Here is a 20,629-nt window from a genome sequence, read left to right on the forward strand (position 1 = left end):
ACCCCTACCCCATTTCTCCTCCCATTCGCACCATGGTAGAAGAGTTTGAACCCACCTCCGATGCTCCTGGCCTTACTCTCCTTCCATCTGGTGTCTTACACACACAGTATAACCACCTTCCTCTCTCCATCATATCAGCCAGCTCTCTCCCTTTACCAGTCATAGTGCCAACATTCAAAGTTCCGACTCTCACCTCTATACTTTTACCCTTCCTCCTCTCGCGCTGCTTCTGAACATGCCTTTCCCCTCTCCTTCTCCTTCGCCCAACAGTAGCATAGTTTCTACCGGCACCCTGCTGCCCAACAGTACTGGTGGTGGTTGTTGGTAACCCAGGCCTCAATCAATCCAGTATGGAAATCTGATTTATGATCCACATATTTGATTTGGCAAAGGTTTTACGCCGGATGTCCTTCCTGATGCAACACTCTCCATTTATCCGGGCTTGGGACCGGCACTAAGAATGCACTGGCTTGTGTATCCTCAGTGGCTGGGTTATATGTGATTGTCATCTCTGCTGCTGCTAATGGCAATGCTATTGGTAATGTTGGTTAATGTTGGTCATTTGTGTGTGTGTGTGTGTGTGTGTGTGTGTGTGTGTGTGTGTGTGTGTGTGTGTGTGTGTGTGTGTGTGTGTGTGTGTGTGTGTGTGTTCTACCCAGATCGCAGAGGTGTTGTACCCACTTGCAGATTATGTGACTGTGGAGCTGACAAGGATTCAGTGCCTGGAGGCCAGGGAGGTCATTGTTAGGACGCTATCTGCACAGGGAGAATCCCAAGACTCCCAAGTCGCCGTCATTCCAAACAACCTGCTTGTGCCTCTACCACCCCTTCCTCAGCCCACACCCCTACTCCCCCACACAGGTCCCCCTCCACATCCCATGGTCCAACTCCATCTCCAGTCCCCTCACCTCCCTCATCCTCAGCCCCAGTTGCCTGCTCCACCCCAGGCCCATGGACAACCTCTTCCTCCCCATCCTCCCCATCCTCAAGCCCAGCCCCGGCTTCCCCATCCAGGAGTACCCCTCCAGCCCCAGCTTCGACCCCCACACCCTCTGCCTCAGCCCTTACATCTTCAGCCTCATCCAGCTCATCAAGGTCAAAGACCTCAGCACCGGCTGCCTCTGCTACCCCATCCCCACCCCCATCCCATACCTCAGAGACCAGTAAGTGCCAGAGACCTGGATGCCAAAGAGCAGGCGGCTCATCATGGAGGAACCATTCCACCTGGCCCGCCTGGCTGGGACCCAACTCGCTCTCCATCTACCCAGCCCCCTGCACTAATGCAAGGGCACACCCTGGAGGCACCCCCAACTGCCAACCCCCGTTCACCTTCACCCCAGAGGATTCTTCCTCAGCCCCGGGGCACACTCATCCCAGACACCGTTGCCAAAGCCATTGCTCGAGAGGCAGCTCAGAGGGTGGCAGCAGAAAGTGGAAAGGTATGATGGACTAGGAAATATTAGTACAGAGCAATTAACTTTTTTTTTTTAATTTTCAGTATTTAAAAGCGAATTGAGATTGGTTCAGTTATAGGAAACAATTAAACTTGATGAATATTTGTTTTGTGTGCCCAGTGGGAAGAAAATTACACTCCGTGCGTACTATTGACTATGGTGAGCAGCAATAGAGGAAGGATAGCATTTTGATAGTGTTTCTACCTCAGTATGAAATGGCTTGAATTCTCCATAGAGATTTATCTTTGGCTTAATTATAATATTAAGGCAGTGATGCAACATATATATAATTTGAGTCAACTATTCTGATTATCTTTGTGCAGTGACCGAAAAATATAAACGTTTTATTTATTTGTTTGTTTGTGTGTTTATTTATTTTTTGTCGGTGCGTTATATATCCCAAAAAGCCTGGATTCAAACAAATATGCTGGTGTGGATTTGTTATCATTCATGAAAAATCATCATCATCAATGAGGAAATGAATAGAATATTCACTGAAAGGAAGGGAACCATTAGATGATGTCAGAGAGGGAGAAACAGGTGGTCACGAAAAGTGTTGTTTATATGCAAATTGTTGTGAATATTGGCTAAATTGATGGTGACTGAAGTGTTTTTTTTTTTCTTTCCAAAACAGTTCCACTGGTCATAGTCAAAATAACTAAAAAAAAGAAAGAAAAAAGGAAAAGTGAAATCAAAATCAACACCTTTTTCCAAAACCGAACCAAAATCGCACCAACACTAGGAAATGCTAATTTGAGTACTTAGGGTGTTGCTTTTGTAGAGTTTGGATAACAATATAGAGTAAAGGCCCTTCTCTATGAGCTAAGATCTTTCAGAAGTTAGCAAAATGTTGGGGGGGGGGTGGTCCAGCTAGGCATCAGTGAATAGGCTGAATACTGGTGAAGAACCTAGCCACTTTAACCAACCTACCCAGTCTGATTATAAACTCAATACATTTGTGTTAAATAAAAGTACTTCTAGAGCAGAAAATGTTAGTATTCGTTATAGTGTTTGTCTCTCAGTATGTCTTTATTTGTCTAACAACTGACAAGCTACTAAATGCCATTTTGATGTGTTACACTATAATGACACAACTAAAGGGGAAACATTTTTGATTCATACCATCTACAAAATGTAATATAATCTATGCCGAAGGACTTGTTTTAGCCCTGGTCTTAAATTTTATAAGCACAACTGTAATAATCAAGTTATCAGAGCAGGTAGAATGTAAAATTCAGAAATGAGGCGGTAGGAGGTCCGGGTGGCATAGCGGTCTATTCCGTTGCCTACCAATACAGGGATCTCCGGTTCAAATCCCTGTGTTACCTCCGGTTTGGTCAGAGGTCCCCACAGACATAATCGGCCATGTCTGCAGGTTGGAAGCCGGATGTGAGTATGTGTCCTGGTCACTGCACTAGTGCCTCCTCTGGTCGGTCAGGGCGCCTGTTCAGGGGGAAGGGGGAACTGGGGGGAATAGCTTGATCCTCCCATGTGCTGCGTCCCCCTGGCGAAACTCCTCACTGTCAGGTGAAAAGAAGCGGCTGGCGACTCCACATGTACAAAGGGGAAAATTTAAAAAAAAATTAGGTTGTAACAATGTTCCTTTATTTTTTTCTGTCCTTCCTTATTCCTCCCAGGGGGACAGGAGACAGGGTGGGTATGTAGATCAGGGTCAGTCATTCCAACAGCATCACTCAGAGGAAGAAGAGGAAGATGAAGATGGATATGCTCGTGGCCGTAGGAGAGGTGCCTCCGTCGACGAGTTCCTCAGAGGCTCTGAGCTCGGCAGACCGGTAAGACTGACACAATGGACAACAACACATCGCTGTTTGAGCACTGGACTGGCTTCCCAAATCTACCTTCGCACAATGATTAGTGTTCATTGGTTTAGTCTGGGTCTCATTTTTGCAGTTTTGCCATTGTGCATACTGGTTTTGATTTTACCCATAGACACAGCTGTTTTTTTCTGTTTTATGGGGCATCATAAACTCTTAAACCAGTACTTTCAACGACAATGACAAAAAAAATAAAGAATAAAACAAATACATAAATAGATACATACATACATAAATAAACACACTGCCTCAGTTGCACTGTGTATATGATTTCCCATTATCTAGGAGTTCTCAGTCGTGCTGGCCAGGTAGTTCGGTTACTACTACCAACGGCAAGTAAGATGTTAATCCCTGCAAGCTGAACCAGGAAGTAGTTCAACAATTTGATGGACCACTGTTAATACCGTACAATAGCGTTAAACTCGTGCATTCAATTTCACGTTCAAATGTGTAGTTTAGATAATTGGATTGAATTGGAGATGTTGATATATGCCTGACAGTTAGTATGTTAAATTGCCCTGTAGAAGTAAATTAATATATATATTTTTTTTTTATTATTTTATCATTTTACTTTCTATTATTCTCTATTATTTTAATTTTTTTTATATTATGATTGAGTAATTTTCCTACGGGATCTATAAAATATCTCAAAATAATAATAATTTTTTAAAAAAAAGCGCTGTTGATAAACTGTGTCCAGCGGTGGTCCTCCATCCAAAATCTCGACAGTAAAGCTGGTGAGTAACATGATATGATGACCGATATGAGAAATGGCAAAAATTCTGAAAGTAAGACCCATGTTGTAAGAATATGAATTATCCTTTTGCTAGAAAGGATAAGCAGACTTTGAATCCTGACCACTACTGACCACTACTGACTGCTACTGACCACTACTGACCACTACTCACTGCATCACTATCATTTTGCATCTCTCGGATGCAAAATGATGGCCTTTTTTTGTGCTTGCATGTGTGTGTGTGTGTGTGTGTGTACGTGTTTGTATACATTTGTATGTCCTCTTGAATGCATTGGTTTGGTGTGTGCCTGAATGCGTATGGCCCTTCACAGCCTCATTATAGCCACAGTGAGGAGTACCACAGTGAGAGCAGCCGAGGCTCTGACCTGTCGGACATCATGGAAGAAGATGAGGAGGAGCTGTACTCTGAGATGCAACACGAAGAAGGGAGGCGACGCAATTCACACAACACCCTCAAGGTGAAGATTATTCATCCATTTAATAGTGCTTTATTTAGTGAGACGGAAATAGTAAATTGAAAGTTAAAAGGGAGAGAGTGTGTGTGTGTAAGGCGTAGCGTAATGGTCTATTCTGTTGCCTACCAATACGTGGATCAGGGTCAAGTACAAGGCCGGTTGAATCCCCGTGTTACCTCCGGCTTGCTCGGGCGTCCCTACAGACACAATTGGCCTTGTCTGCAGGTGGGAAGCCGGATGTGGGTATGTGTCCTGGTTGCTGCACTAGTGCCTCCTCTGCTCAGTCGGGGCGCCTGTTTGGGGGGGATGACTAGAGGGAATAGTTTGATCCTCCCATTTGCTATGTCCCCCTGGTGAAACGCCTCACTGCCAGGGGAAAAGAAGTGGCTGGCGACTCCACATGTATCGGAGGAGGCATGTGGTAGTCCCCGGATCGGCAGAGGGGGTGGAGCAGAGATCAGCACAGCTTGGTAGAGTCGGGTAATTGGCCAAGTACAATTGGGAGAAAAACGGGAATGAATGAACAAATGAATGAATAAATAAGTAAGTAAGTAAGTAAGTAAGTAAGCAAGTAAACAAGTAAGCAAGTAAACAAGCAAGCAATTTAAAAGGGGCAGAAGAAACCTAATCTTAACCCTGCACTGATTTTAGGCCAGCAGCCTTTATTGGTCAGGGGCAGGTATCTGTGGGACTCTGGGCCTGTATTCCCACTCCTTTAATCCTCAGTTTGCTAGAGCAGATGAACTGTACGGGCAGTCAGATTCAAACTGCTGTGTTTGTTCTGGGTCATGTGGCTATGTTAGGCACGGTACACTGCTGAAGCCACAACACGAGACAACCGCCAATTTGTAGAGTTGTAAATTGCGGGGACATTGTCCATTAGTATTCCAAGAATTTTTTTTTAAATGAATAAAATGTACATGCACATATACTATAATATGTATACAACATATGAGCATTTTGTGTCTGTGTGTATATTTGTGTGTCTATGATTCTGTATGTGTGCGTTTCAGACAAGCAGTGCTGGTGGAAGTCGGTTAGACCGGGAGATGGGGAGACGAATTCCCCATGGCGCTCCCCAACCCCAGAGGCGACCTCTCATGGTCCCTTCTATTGGTCAGTAAGGTCACGTGACCTAAGCGACAGGGACTTTTCTGGAGGCTTGTCTCTGAGATTGTGTCCCGAGAGGTGTTGAGTGTTGGTGTTGCTTTTGATGTTTTTCTGTGCCCTAGCGGTCTGTGCTGGTCTTTTAAAACCTCCATGAGCCTCCCCGTGTCTCCAGATCACTCCTGTGTCTTTGAACCATGCCCATGTCTTTCATATTACCTAAACACTTGGTAGGGAGCTTGCTCATGTTGACATTATTTAACAAGCTGACACGTGTCTTCGACTGCTGAGTATCACAAAATACATGACACACAGTCATAATACTCATAGTGATACATGTTTCCCAGGTACTTTTACCTGAGCAGTTATCCATATTGCTTTTAGTTTGTATGCTCATCACTACCATTAATATGCCCAACTGTGGCCTCTGAGTCGATATTATGAAGCCTCAGGTGTCGACAGGAAGTTTTAGATTACCTCCTGGGAAGGGCGTCTGGGTAGTGCGGTGGTCTATTCCATTGCCTACCAACACGGGGATCGCCGGTTCGAATCCCTCCGGCCTGGTCAGGCTTCCCTGCAGACACAATTGGCCGTGTCTGCAGGTGAGAAGCCGGATGTGGGTATGTGTCCTGGTCGCTGCACTAGCGCCTCCTCTGGTCATTCGGGGCGCCTGTTCATGTGGGAGCGGGAACTGAGGGGAATAGCGTGATCCTTCCACGTGCTGCGTCTCCCTGGTGAAACTCCTCACTGTCAGGTGAAAAGAAGCGGCCGGCGACACCACATGTATCAGAGGAGGCATGTGGTAGTCTGCAGCCCTCTCCGGATCGGCAGAGGGGGTGGAGCAGCGACCGGGACAGCTTGGAAGAGTGGGGTAATCGGCCAAGTACAATTGGGGAGAAAAAAGGGAGAAAAAATCCCCCCCCCCCAAAAAAAGATTACCTCCTGCGAGTGAATGGGTGGGCTATGCATTGTAACGTCACCCCCTCTGATTGGTGTTTCCTGTAGAGATAACCACTGAGAGTAACAGTGAGGGGAACCTCTCCCCCATCACCGAGGATGTTTACTATGGCAGAGTAGCTCGGCACAGGACGTCTGCATGCAGGCACACGGGGAGCACAGGCGCCAGCTCTCCCTATGGTATGTGCTGCCACCTGCAGGCTCCAAATGCCACTGGTAACTGCAAGTAGCTGTGGAAAACTGCGAGTGCCTATTTGAAAATCTATATCTACACTTATTATTATGCTTCTAGTTGCACAGCATGATACACTGCACTGCAATAAAGTGATGGGTCCACTGGCAAGCCGCTCTGGGACTCCAAGATGGCCACGCCCACCATTGCGGAGGACGAGATAACTTATTGACTGACTGCTTAGAGAATGCCTCCCTCACTGCACTGAATTCCAGATGCCTGCTAAACCCCTCCCCCTTTGTGGTATTTCCACACCCACCACCACTACAATGTTATGCATGAATGGGAAGAGGGATATGGGGTGAGTTAACACGTGAGACTGACTGCACTGTCCCAGGTTTATCTTTTGAATTATTATCAATTATTTTTCTTTGGACACTGGCACTTGATCTGTAGCTTACCAACTGTTGGCAATGCAGTTAACACCAATAAAAATAGCCATACTTAAATTCTGTTGATCAAAATCCAGATTTCAACAATATTGTAGCAGTTATTTGTGACTTCCATCCATCCATCCATCATCCAAGCCACTTATCCTAAGTAGGATCGCGGGAAGCTGGAGCCTGTCCCAGCAGTCATTGGGGGGCAGGCGGGGAGACACCCTGGACAGGCCGTCAGTCCATCACAGGGCCTTTTTTATTAGGACCAGAGGGAAGACTGCCCCCTACTGGCCGAGTAACACCACTTCCGGCAGCGACTCATTTTCCCAGGAGGTCTCCCATCCAAGTACTAGCCAAGCCCACACCTGCTTAGTTTCTGTTAGTTGGCTGAGCCAGGGCACATATTAGTATGGCTGCCGGTATTTGTGAGTTAGTGTTGCGAAAACAAAAATAAATAAATAAAACAGTAACTCTAATCCAAATTGCTGAAGATTGATTCCATGGTGGAATAACAGTTAGATGAAGTGAGCAACCTGGTGTGACCTAGCAGTAGTTTTTGTAGGGGAAAATCACTTTGTGGTTAAGGTAAATGCAGCCTGTAGCTGCAAATCCATTTAAATTAGTCAGAGAATTTTGCTCATTTACATTTTTGTTATGCTTTGGTCACTGGGAAGAAAAAAAGAAGCAATTTTTCCACTTTGTCCAGCCCTCTTAACGCATTAAAGCACCACCGATAGACAACTGTGTGTGTGTGTGAAGATTAACAAATTAAACCAAGATAACACAAGCATAATAAAATATATTTTGACAGTATATTTCTGGTCAATAAATTTGCATAATAATGCTAAAAATCCATTTAGACTGAACAGAACCTTTTTTTTTTAAACTGCAATTTCCAAAAGAAAGTTGAGAATCCCCCAGCTACCCTAACTACTGTGACTGGCTTTGGCTTATATATCGATATTAGTTTGTAGAAATTTGGTTAAGTTGCCCATTATGTGACTGTGATTTGTCTTTATTAAGAAGTTGATGGTAGCTGCTAATCTCGTTTTGTAACAGATACTGCGGTGGATCAACACTTGCACAACAATAGACATGGGTGGATTAAGTCAAATTAGACACCTGTCTGTACGAACACTTTATGTCATCGATAATGGAGCCAACAGTTTTAGTTTTTAATAAGGCACGCTAGTATGCATGCCAGCCTTGTCCTGTGTGTTGCTTGTGTTGCCTGCGTTGCGCTGTGTTGTTGTGTGTTCTCGTGTCCGTTTCACTTTTCACTTCTGCGTAGTTTGTCTTGCTGCTTATTTGTCACTCCCTCATAATTGCTTATTCAACGATACGAAGTGTTATGACTGTGTGTGTGCGTGTGTGTGTGTGTGCGGTGAATGATTCGTGGGGCAAAGTAACAAAACCAACCACATTAATTGATGCCTGCATGCTTATTGGTATATGGTTGGAGGTCAAAATTCAATCCATCATGCAATAATGCATGATGTATTTCAAATTTAAGGACATGCAAAACACATGAATGTTGTTTCAGTAATTGTATACTGCACTAATGCATGCTTAATACTTTTCCACCATGCAGAGGTATGGGGTTATGTATAATACGTAGTAAAATATAGGGTAGAAAAGGCAAAAACACCACCTCTGAGGAGCATATCCTTCCCATAGTGCTTCACAGTAGGTTATCACTTAAAGTATAATTAAAGTGGGGCGTCCAGGTAGCATCGTGGTCTATTCCGTTGCCTACCAACACGGGATCGCCGGTTCGAATCCCAGTGTTACCTCTGGCTTGGTCGGGTGTCCCTACAGACACAATTGGCTGTGTCTGCGGGCGGGAAGCCAGATGTGGGTGTGTGTCCTGGTCGCTGCACTAGTGCCTCCTCTGGTCAGTCGAGGCGCCTGTTGAGGGGGGAGGGGGAATTGGGGCGAATAGCGTGATCCTCCCACGCGCTACGTCCCCCTGGTGAAACTCCTCACTATCCAGTGAACAGAAGCGGTGGCGACTCCACATGTATCAGAGGAGGCATGTGGTAGTCTGCAGCCCTCCCCGGATCGGCAGAGGGGACGGAGCAGCAACCAGGACGGCTCGGAAGAGTGGGGTAATTGGCCCTGTACGATTGGGGAGAAAAAGGGAGAAAAAAAGCATAAATAAAGTAGTTATAATGGTCTTAGTGGTCATGAAAAAGATCTTCCTATGTTGTGCTTTCTGCCTTTACTCTCTTGTGCCACAATGGCTTTTGTCAGAAGTTAAGAGTCAAAAGATTTTCTTTCTATTCAAGTTTGGGGAAATCTGAAGTTCAAGGATCACTAAGCTCTGGACCAGTGTTGGGCGTGTAACTCAAATTGAGTAATAATTCACTCATCACTTGTTTTTAACATTTCATCACTACTCGGGGACCAGTGTTTTATCATTTTCCCTTTACTCAAATTGGTGATTGTGTTCTAGCGTCCCTTCGAAAATTAGAATAACTCAACTGCCTCAGCCAGCCATGTGCTTTGGAGCGAATAATCACGGTAACCAAATAGCATTTATATCCAGTGTCCTTGTCACCTTCTTGCTCTATGAATTCAAAGTAGTTGGGAAACTTGAAATTTCATGGTAAGCCAAAACTTTTCTGTCATTTCCCATCTGAGGAAGAGTAGGCCGTGCCTGCATCAGTAATCAAGTCTGGGAACTGAGGTACGTAGAGAGGTGACAACCAAAGCAATGTTGGTTTTGGGTTGATGATTTATTACATTAACCATTATTGGGAGTGATGTTCCTGTAAATCGTCACTTGAGCCACCACCCAACACTGCTCTTGAGTCTGTTCCAGGGAAATATGTTCTTTAGCTTGTTCATTTAGTGATGCAAGGTGATTGGATTTTTTTTTCTTTTAATGTTCACCATGTTAAAGATGGCTACAGAGATCGGGAACGCCGCTCCCCTCCGTACTATGATGAGTCAGAGCCTGAGGAGTCCTTCAGGATCTTTGTGGCACTCTTTGACTACGATCCTCTCTCCATGTCCCCCAACCCAGATGCAGCTGATGAAGAGCTGCCCTTCAAAGAGGGACAAATTATTAGGGTGGGTGTTTCAGTCCTGAGATTACATTACATTGCATTACGTTACATTGCATTACATTACGTTACATTACATCAAGTTACATTACATTACATTATGTTACATTACAGTCATTTAGCCGACGCTTTTATCCAAAGCGACCTATAATAAGTGCATTTAACATAGGAAATCAGGAGAACTACTAGTCATCAGAGGTCATAAGTGCATCTAAACAAGCATCTAAGAGCAAAACCAGTGCTAAAGTAAAAGCGCAAGAAAGAGATTTTTTTTTTAATGAGTGAATGCAATAAGTGCTAAGAGCAAGTAACAGGGTAGTAGTTCTTGAAGAGGTGAGTTTTCAACCTACGCCGAAAGATGGGCAGCGACTCCGCTGTCCTGACCTCAGTGGGGAGTTCATTCCACCACTGTGGGGCCAGGACAGAAAAGAGCCGTGACCGGGTCGATTGGCAGCAGGGGCCTCTGAGCGACGGGGCAACCAGGCATCCCGAGGCAGCAGAGCGAAGTGGTCGGGCGGGGGTGTAGGGCTTGACCATGGTCTGGAGATAGGAAGGAGCTGTTCCTTTCACTGCCCTGTAGGCTAGCACCAGAGTGTTAAACTGGATGCGAGCAGCTACTGGGAGCCAGTGTAGGGACATGAGAAGGGGAGTTGTGTGGGAGAACTTAGGGCGGTCGAACACCAGACGAGCTGCAGCTTTCTGAACAAGCTCCAGAGGTCTGATGGCCGACGCCAGGGCGCCAGCAAGGAGGGAGTTGCCGTAGTCCAGATGACCAGAGCCTGGATGAGCACCTGAGTCGGCGTCACCATGGTGTTGTCAATGGTGATGGCCAGGTCTTGGTCTTGTCCAGATTGAGTTTCAGGTGGTGTGTCCTCTAAATCATGAATGGGAGTGAGTGGGTGACGAGAGCTGCCGAGGTAGTTGAACTTCTTCTGCCAACAAGTGATGATTCTCTCCTCCTCCAAGACTTGTTTTCCTGTAAAAGTAAATCCACAATAAAATATTTTAACAAGTAGTAGCCTGAATTGACAACTCTTCACAGATTCAGAGCTCCTCTCAAAAAGCACCTCAAAATGGGGCATCCGAGTAGTGTGGTGGTCTATTCCATTGCCTACCAACACAGGGATCGCTGGTTCGAAACCTAATGCTGCCTCCGGCTTGGTCGGACGTCCCTAAAGACACAATTGGCTGTGTCTGTGGGTGGGAAGCCGGATGTGGGTATGTGTCCTGGTTGCTGCACTAGTGCCTCCTCTGGTCAGTCAGGGCGCCTGTTCAGGGAGGAGAGGGAACTGGGGAGAATAGTGTGATCCTCCCGCGCACTACGTCCCCCTGGTGAAACTCCTCACTGCCTGGTGAAAAGAAGCAGCTGGTGACTCCACATGTATCGGAGGAGGTATGTGGTAGTCTGCAGCCCTCCCTGGATTGGCAGAGGGGGTGGAGCAGTGACCAGGATGGCTCGGAAGCGTGGGGGTAATTGGCTGGATACAATTGGGGGGAAAAAGAGGGGAAAATACCAAAAAAATAAAAAGGCGCCTCAAAATGAAATTCAAAACACTCGACTGGACTTGTCACTGTGAAGTTGAAGACATTTCAGATCCAAATCGCTTTGTTTCTGACTTCCAGTGGAGAAACCGTGGCATGTATACGTACGATGAAGCCACTCTTCCTGATGAATTAGGCCATAGACCAGGACATACTCTCAGAAAGCACCTCTCTTTTGGTGTCTTCTGAGGGTGATGCCACTCCTCGAGGTGACGGTCCTCCTCTGAATCATGAATGGGAGTGAGTGGGCGATGAGAACTGACGAGGTAGTGATGTTATCGACAGTGTTACAGGTGGTAATGGACAGCCCCCCCCCCCCCCGGTTCAACTCAGTTCTGTGAGGGTTGCTCAAGCCCAGTTGTGTTTTGTATTTCATTTTGACATCTTACTACCTGGATGACTCAAAGGAATCTGTACAGACTTCATAAAAGCACTGTGACATCTTTGCAAATCCGTTAACATGTGCGCATCCTGCTGTAATGGCAGCCACTAAAGTTACACAGTCAGGATCTGCCCCACATCATTGCTGCAGGATTCTCTCAATAATTCATGATGGGTAGTGGACTATCAGCAAGAAAATGTGGTGAGGGGGATGCTAGGCAGTGTCCAGCTGGCGACCACCATCACCATGGAGACCTGGGAGGAGGACAGACTGCACGTGCACACGGGGGAGACTCGCATCGCACCATTCACACAAACAACAGATCACACTGATAACTTGCCCACTACCCTTTTCCCCCAGGTGTATGGTGACAAAGATACGGATGGCTTCTACAGAGGGGAGGTACGTGGCAGAATGGGGCTAATTCCTTGTAATATGGTGTCAGAGATAAGGGCTGAGGATGAGGAGACCATGGACCAGCTCATCAAACAGGGTTTCCTACCCCTCAACACACCCGTGGATAGAATAGGTAAGAGACAAAGAGAAATATCACGAGACACACACACAGACACACGCTGTCACTTGTGGTGATACGAACAGTCGTGGTTGTGTTCGAGCGATCCAAAACCCAGAGGTTCATTCGAGTCACTAAGTCAGCACGTTCCCTACCGGCAGACAAATTAAGCATGCTTAATCCCTAGATTTGCTGAGAAGTAGATGTCTCAGGATCTGTTGATGGAGCTACTTTGGAGCTTGTCCTGTTATCTTTACCTGCAAACCACAAAAAACCCCACTTCCTCATCACATCTGCCCCACCCGTCTTCTGCTTCTGCATTTGATTTCAGTACTGAAGATGGAATATGTACCGTATCATTTTGTTTCTGGGAAAGACCTATCTGACATAAGATGTTAAAATGAGCAGCCATGAAACACTCAGTGTTTAGATATCTGTATCGTGGCCATTGTCTCAAGCATGGAATAGAATGTGTCAAAAAGGACATTTGTTTGCATGTATACTTTATATACAGTTTAACTTTGCATGAGGGCAGCACGGTGGCGCAGTGGTTAGCGCAGTCGTCTCACAGCAAGAAGGTCTGGGGTTCGAACCCCGGGGTTGTCCAAACTCGGGGGGGTTGTCCCGGGTCCTCCTCTGTGTGGAGTTTGCATGTTCTCCCCGTGACTGCGTGGGTTTCCTCGGCCGTACTAAATTGTCCCTAGCTGTGTGTGGCTGTGTGTGTGTGTGTGTGTGTGTGTGTGTGTGTGTGTGTGTGTGTGTGTGTGTGTGTGTGTGTGTGTGTGTGTGTGTGGGGCGGGGGGCAGTAGGGGGCAGTCTTCCCTCTGGTCCTAATAAAAAAGGCCCTATAATGGCCTGGTGGCCTGGTCAGGGTGTCTCCCCGCCTGCCGCCTAATGACTGCTGGGATAGGCTCCAGCATCCGCGTGACCCGAACTGAGATAAGTGGCCTGGATAATGGGTGGATGGATGGGTGGATGGATGGATGGATGGATGGACTTTATAAAACTAATATATGCCAGGGATTCCATGCGGCATTGATAAGAAGCGTTACAATATCATGCATTTTACAGAATCAACTAAAAAGACTGACTTGAACGTCACTAAATAGTTAAAAGTATTCAATACTTTAGGCGATGATATGCTTATTGCTGGGTATGATTCTTTTGTGTGAAAATCTAATTACCCCCCCAATGAATTGAAGTCTCAAAGTCTCAAAATTAGATCGATTTTTTTGCCTTGGTTTGTTTATTTACACTCTGCCATACAAAGCCCTGCCATCCTGCATATAAACACCACTGCTGCGGTCGTTAAGGATTGTAAGCTGAAGCTTTTAAAACACGCCTCCGCAGGATGTTTTTTTTTATAAATTCTTCCCCCGTCCTTTCCAGAGCAAAACAGGCGAGGCTCCCGTCGAGACCAGGCCTCCCGCAGGATGGTGGCCCTCTATGACTACGACCCCAGAGAGAGCTCCCCTAATGTCGATGTGGAGGTACTACACAATGTCATAGATGCTCAGTAGTTTGCTTACCCGAGAAAATAGCTGAGGGTTTCCTCGCCCAAACAGTTTCCCACCTTCTGTTTGCCAAACTTTTTGTAAGACTTTAAAGGTGGAATTGCAACTTTGCATTCAGTCTTCATGAAATCCGTGTCTTATGGTCTTATTGTTTTCCCCTATGTTGGTAAATGGATGGATGTTGGTAAATGCAAGGCGGCACAGTGGCCCAGTGGTTAGCGTGGTCGCCTCACAGCAAGAAGGTCCTGGGTTCAAACCCCGGGGTTGTCCAACCCTGGGGGTCGTCCTGGGTCGTCTTCAGTGTGGAGTTTGCATGTTCTCCCCGGGTCTGTCTGGGTTTCTCCGGGTGCTCCGGTTTCCTCCCACTGTCCAAAGACCTGTAGGTCAGGTGAATCGGGTGTACTAAATGGTCCCTAGGTGTGAATGTGTTGGCCCTGAGATGGACTGGCGTCCTGTCCAGGGTGTTTCCCGCCTTCCGCCCAATGACTGCTGGGATAGGCTCCAGCACCCCGCCACCCTAATTAGGATAAGCGGCTTGGAAAATGGATGCCTGTTTGTCAACGTTCACCCACCTTTACAATCTAATGTGAAGGTCCATGGTAGATTTATACTCTGAATTATGTGTCATAATTGTGTGGAGTTCACCGTCATCCCTGTGTCTGCTTGTGTTTCCTCCTCCTCATACTCATTTTTCCTCCCACAGTTCAAAACCTTGCATGTTTGGTGAATAAGAGACTCTAAAGTTGTTCATGAATATGCATGGTAGGTGAATGATTCTGAATGTGAACCCTGGGATGGACCAGAGACCTGCACAAGGTGCCCCCCTGTCTGATTATAATGGATGGATGGATGGCTAGCTGGGTGGATGGCTAGCTGGGTGGATGGATGAATGGATGGATGGATTAATGGTTGGATGGATGATCGATGGATGGATGGATTAATGGATGATGGCTGGATTATAGTGACTGGTGCGATGTCAATGTAATCTTCCTGAAAAAGCGGGGCCCTTATATTTATACTATTCTGACAATGGTTAGTTGGAGAAATATTAAATGTGCGGATATTATTTTTTCGTTTGCTCAGTGTAAGTGTTTTGGGGATTTATGTCTGAGAGAAGTCCACAAAATATTTTCCCTCACACTATCAGCATCTTGCAGCTGCTATGCAAATAAATAAAAGGCTTTGCCTTTCATAGCTAATCAGCGAGTACCACTTCTGGCTGCTTGGTAAAGTGTAAATTATCCACAGCCACACACACGCACACACGCACACACACACACACACACACACACACACACACACACACATGCTTCCCTGTCTCTCTCTCTTTTTTCTTATAGGCTGAGCTGACCTTCTGTGCTGGTGACATCATTGCTGTTTTTGGAGATATTGATGAAGATGGATTCTATTATGTGAGTACTAGTTGTCTGCATAGGCTTATTTTTCCTGTTGAATAAGCCTCAGTAGGATAAAGAGATGTTGCAGGGACACACCCATCTCAAAGTCTCACCTAAGGGCGGCACAGTGGCGCAGTGGTTAGCGCGGTCACCTTACAGCAAGAAGGTCCTTGGTTCGAGCCCCGGGGTAGTCCAGCCTTGGGGGTCGCCCTGGGTCATCCCGTGTGTGGAGTTTGCATGTTCTTGCTGTGTCTGTGCGGGTTTCCTCCAGATGCTCCGGTTTCCTCCCAAAGTCCAAAGACATGTAGGTCAGGTGAATCGGCCGTACTAAATTGTCCCTAGGTGTGAATGTGTCTGTGTGTGTCGGCCCTGTGATGGCCTGGCGGCCTGTCCAGGGTGTCTCCCCACCTGCCACCCAATGACTGCTGGGGTAGGCTCCAGCATTCCTGCAACCCTGAGAGCAGGATAAGTGGTTTGGATAATGGAAGGCTAGACACCCATCTCTTTTTTTTCAGTATCTCCTTGTTATTCTCCTCACCTCTCCTCTCCTTTGCTTTCTCCAACTCTGTTATCAGGGTGAGATCAACGGCCACCGTGGCCTGGTTCCCTCTAACTTCCTGGAAGAAGTGCCTGATGACGTGGAGGTGTATCTGACGGACACTCCGTCCCACTACCCACAGGATGAGCCTGCCAACCGGCCCGCTTCCAACTCCGCCGTCACCGTCACAGAGGGCAAACGGGTACATCACCATCGCCGCTCTCAGCGCTAGGCCCTGTGTTCATCCATACCTTCGTCCTCTCTCTTGATTTCCGTCTCTCGCTTCCTCCACTTGCCGTCTGTGTGCTGTTCAGTGTGTGTGTTTGTCCATGTGGTGACAGTGGTGACTGTACAAACTAACACCCCCCCCCAATCCACCCCCCCACCCCAAACCTTTTGGAAAAGGAAAAGTGAAAATAACAGCCTTACACCTTTCTGAGTCTCAGAGAAAGGCAGAAGCAAAGCCCGACACGGACAAAGAGAGGCTATGTGGGAACTGTGTGGGTGGTCTGTGCATGTGGCATCGGCAATGGAGGGCGACGATTTGAAAAAGGCTAAAATCATTCCTTACACAAGACAAATTTGGTATCTCTTTGCACTGAAACACAAAATCAAAAACCAATGGCTATTATGTGTAATTAAAAGTGCTTTGACACATTGTTTCCCAACAACACGGAAAAAAAAAGAGTGACAAAAAAAAGATTGATTAAAGAGAAAAGCATGCCTTTTTCAAAAGTAATCTTGATACATTTTATAATAACTTTCCTGGCTTTACTGCTGTATTTCCTTACAAGAGGCTTTGTTTCTTTTTGTATACTGCACACACGCATCAAACAATCTATTTTCAGGCTTGTTGGAAGTGGTTAAAGATACGCCTTGTTCTGAGCTCCAGAGAGAAAGCTAACCGCTACACCGAGACATCCATTCTGTATTGTTACAATGAAAAGAAAAAAAATAAAAGCAAAAATTGGATTAAAAAGAAAAAAAGCAAATCTCTTGCGCTTTGTGTTCATGTGTGTTATTGTTGTTGTAGTTGTTGTTGTAGTTGTTGTTGTTTTTGTTTTCCGTTCTCATAGTGGTGTGGGTTTAAATAATGGCGACGATGCTGCCACATCTGATTTCTTTCTTTTGTTTTTTTCCTCACCTGCTTGGCAAAACGAACAAACCAAACAGAAGAAGATTGTTCATTTCACATCATAAACAGCTCTGTCTGCCTTGTACAGTAAAGTCAACAACTCGAGATACCAAACTGAAAATCTAATGCACACAGACTGTGGTCACACCCAGCAACCGCCCGGTGAGCATTGTGGTAGCCCTTCTCAGGTGTTTCTGCAATGCTTTCTTTGGGTGGTGGAGAACTACGGAATCAATTAAAATGCCAATAATTGTCACCAATATGGTAACGATTAAAATCCCAAGTCAGCGTGTTACCAAAATGTTTAGATTCGGTGCAAAAGATACACGTATCAGTTCATAAATGTCTTTTAAGACATAATTGTGCATGCTCAATAATCCAGGCGAGATAGCGTCCGGGTACCCCTTGCCCACCAACACGGGGATCGCCGGTTCGTATCCCCGTGTTACCTCCGGCTTGGTCGGGCGTCCCCACAGACACAATTGGCCGTGTCTGCGGGTGGGAAGCCTGATGTGGGTATGTGTCCTGGTCGCTGCACTAGCGCCTCCTCTGGTCGGCAAGGGCGCCTGTTCAGGGGGGAGGAGGAACTGAGGGGAATAGCGTGATCCTCCCACGTGCTCCGTCCCCCTGGCGAAACTCCTCACTGTCAGGTGAAAAGAAGCGGCTGGCGGCTCCACATGTAACAGAGGAAGCATGTGGTGGTCTACAGCCCTCCCCGGATCAGAAGAGGGAATGGAACAGCGACCAGGAAGGCTTGGAAAATAGGGTAATTGGCCAAGTACAATTAAGGAGAAGGTGGGAGATAAAAAGGGGGGGAAAAGGAAATAATCCCGGTAAAAAAATCAAAGAAGGTTAAATCAGTTCATCTGGATACAACGTTTATTGACCGAAACATAAACATTGTATCCAGATGAACTGATTCAACCTTCTTTGACATAATTACAATGTTTCGGTGCCTGGTGAATAGTGAATAGTGAATGTAACATTATCTTCAGATAGATCCAATTTGGCACTAAGTTGGCGACTACCTTTTTATTCAACATTTGCAGTTTGGACTTTTAGGTCTAATTATATTGATTTGATTTATCGAATTATTATCAATGTTTGAATTGGTTAAATTCCTGTATAAAGTCACAGACAAAAACATGCTGCTGTTCCAGGTGCACAGATGCATATTTGTGCATCCGGTTAAAGCATTAGATAAGAAGCCTGGTGTCTTCGGTTGTGTCCCTGGGTGTTGTACATCAGTGTATGTGTCCCCTCATGGCCGACAGACGGTGGACCTTTCCAGTTATGTGGTGTGCTAATGTTGTGCTCTCCGTTCAATGGCTTTTTCCCTCCCAAGTGTTTTTGCTTCATATATCTGAGTGTTTGTGTGCATGTCTATGTGAAAGCATATCTCTTAAACGCTAAAGAAAAGGCTGCTTTTTCCTGACGAGGGACAGGCAGTTACAAAATTCACCTTTGCCAAAATTACAATGATTTTCACCCCCCCCCCCCCCCCGACACTTCAATGCTCTCAACTGTTTCATTTCGGCTTGGTTGGCTAAGCATTAACTGAAAAAAAACAAGTTTTCTAATGGAAATGTTGCCTCAATATTTAGTGAGTAGTTTATTTATGGCGACAAATAAAGATAACAGAACTGCCTTTTCCAGAAGTCTCCTCTTCATCAACAGCTATGCAAAATCTGCAGTGTTTAAAAGGACAGCATACATACACGCATAATGAATAAAGTAGCATATCCAGGATAATTTACTAGTGTGGCCAAGCTCTTCAGATTCATTTTTGAGTGGCTAAGGCATGCTAGATTTTTATCTTGTCTCTCGTTTGGAAGGAAATTATGAAGCCATTTAGAATATGAAACCTCTCTTCTTGACCCATGGCCGGCAAAAACTCAACTCGTGTACTCTTTAAAGTAGTTTTGTTGATTATTGGGTTCTGGGTTAAAATCAGTTGAGGATAAAGGCATTCGATAAGGATATCAAGGGTCCTCTACATTGGGGTCTCTGGACTGCCATGTTTTATAACCTAGGAAAGGAGCATATTTTAGCCTAATGCACTGAATAGCCACACCTTCAATAGGAGATTTTTTTTTTGAGCCAGTGAATTGTTTGGAAGACACGCATAAAGGGTATTTGTTAAATTAGTATTCATGTGTTCCATTTAATTTATCAGATTTAATTTTGTTTAAACTTGTGATGCTGCAGTAGATGTCATGCATGCATACTTCGCAAAATATGCCTATTCAGTGAATCAGTGTATAATAAGTGGATCAGTGCTGTTTTACTATACTGAAAGTATATACATAGAGAGCTGAGGTTTTGGGGGCTAATGTATTTATGTGTAAAGCGAAAGGATAACACTTTCAAGACTTTTGCTGTGATACATTAAATATGTAGTCAGTGCTTAGAGAATTTCTTTTTTGCTTTCAGTGTAAAGGACAAAGTCCAGGGATAACAGACACGAAGAGGTCTGGTCTACAGTATGATTGTGTTGCTTGCTTCTTAATACCCTGCTCCATGCCTCCACACCTCCCCATGGCCTCTCTCCTCAGGTCACCCCAGAAACCACTGACACCATTGACAATGATACCACGCCCATGCGGGTGCCGTCCCCCATCGAGAGGCCCCTCCTCCCGGGCACCATGCGACCCCTCAGCCCGACCAGGAGCCCCCAAGTCCCACTGGATCCACGGGATCCCCAAGACCTGGCCTCTAAAAAGAAGAAAGGACTCTTGTCCAAGGGGAAGAAACTGCTGAAGAAACTCTCCCCTGTGAAACAATAATCATACCTTACATGTACATTAAGTACACACACTGGGCTCTGTATATTGCACACATAGTTCTGATCCCACAACAATGGCAGAGAGGACGTGCGCCACGTGTAAAGGACTGTGTGAGCCTCTTCAAGTTTAATCAGTGAAAGAGTTATTTATCAATAAAGATCGACTTAATTGACCTTTCGCAACGCCCCGCCCCCCCTTAGTTACTGTTGCTATGCCCATCAAGCTTTTCAGAACCATCCAGGAAGTAGCCGGAAAACACCAGCGCATTCCCAGAGAAAATACGTGATGTATTTTGGAGTAATTCATCCTTAATATATCACCCCGTGAAAGGCAGGAGGGGCTACAGTATGCGGCGGAGGGATACGTTCAGAATATTAAAAGTAAAACTGACTTGCAGTTGTGCTCTTGCACCGTAGGGTAAGTTACATATTTCAGCTGCTATTGGTTTATTTTCAATAATCCATCGTCAACATCACTGTATTATAGCGTTGACTTTGGCCAAGGTTCCCCATGGCGTTTTTTTAATCCAGGCTTTTTCGGGGGTTCAAAAGCTTTCGGGGGTTCTGTATGAGCTCC

At 45.7% G+C, this 20,629-nt stretch overlaps 1 protein-coding gene across 1 annotated transcript in view; it reads left to right on the plus strand.

Moving 5' to 3' along the window:
• The window catches only part of rimbp2a (RIMS binding protein 2a), a 122,302-nt gene extending 102,249 nt beyond the window's left edge, over positions 1-20,053 (plus strand). The window contains exons 15-25 of the mRNA XM_056290956.1: positions 660-1,439; positions 3,092-3,247; positions 4,358-4,504; positions 5,515-5,617; positions 6,614-6,745; positions 10,083-10,252; positions 12,530-12,698; positions 14,073-14,173; positions 15,538-15,609; positions 16,170-16,334; positions 19,823-20,053. Of these exons, the coding sequence (XP_056146931.1) occupies positions 660-1,439; positions 3,092-3,247; positions 4,358-4,504; positions 5,515-5,617; positions 6,614-6,745; positions 10,083-10,252; positions 12,530-12,698; positions 14,073-14,173; positions 15,538-15,609; positions 16,170-16,334; positions 19,823-20,053 (2,226 nt within the window). The remainder of the gene's footprint in view (positions 1-659; positions 1,440-3,091; positions 3,248-4,357; positions 4,505-5,514; positions 5,618-6,613; positions 6,746-10,082; positions 10,253-12,529; positions 12,699-14,072; positions 14,174-15,537; positions 15,610-16,169; positions 16,335-19,822) is intronic.
• Positions 20,054-20,629: the final 576 nt, after the last annotated feature.

This window comes from Lampris incognitus, chromosome 12, assembly GCF_029633865.1.
Source record: "Lampris incognitus isolate fLamInc1 chromosome 12, fLamInc1.hap2, whole genome shotgun sequence".
NCBI classification, from domain to species: domain Eukaryota; kingdom Metazoa; phylum Chordata; class Actinopteri; order Lampriformes; family Lampridae; genus Lampris; species Lampris incognitus.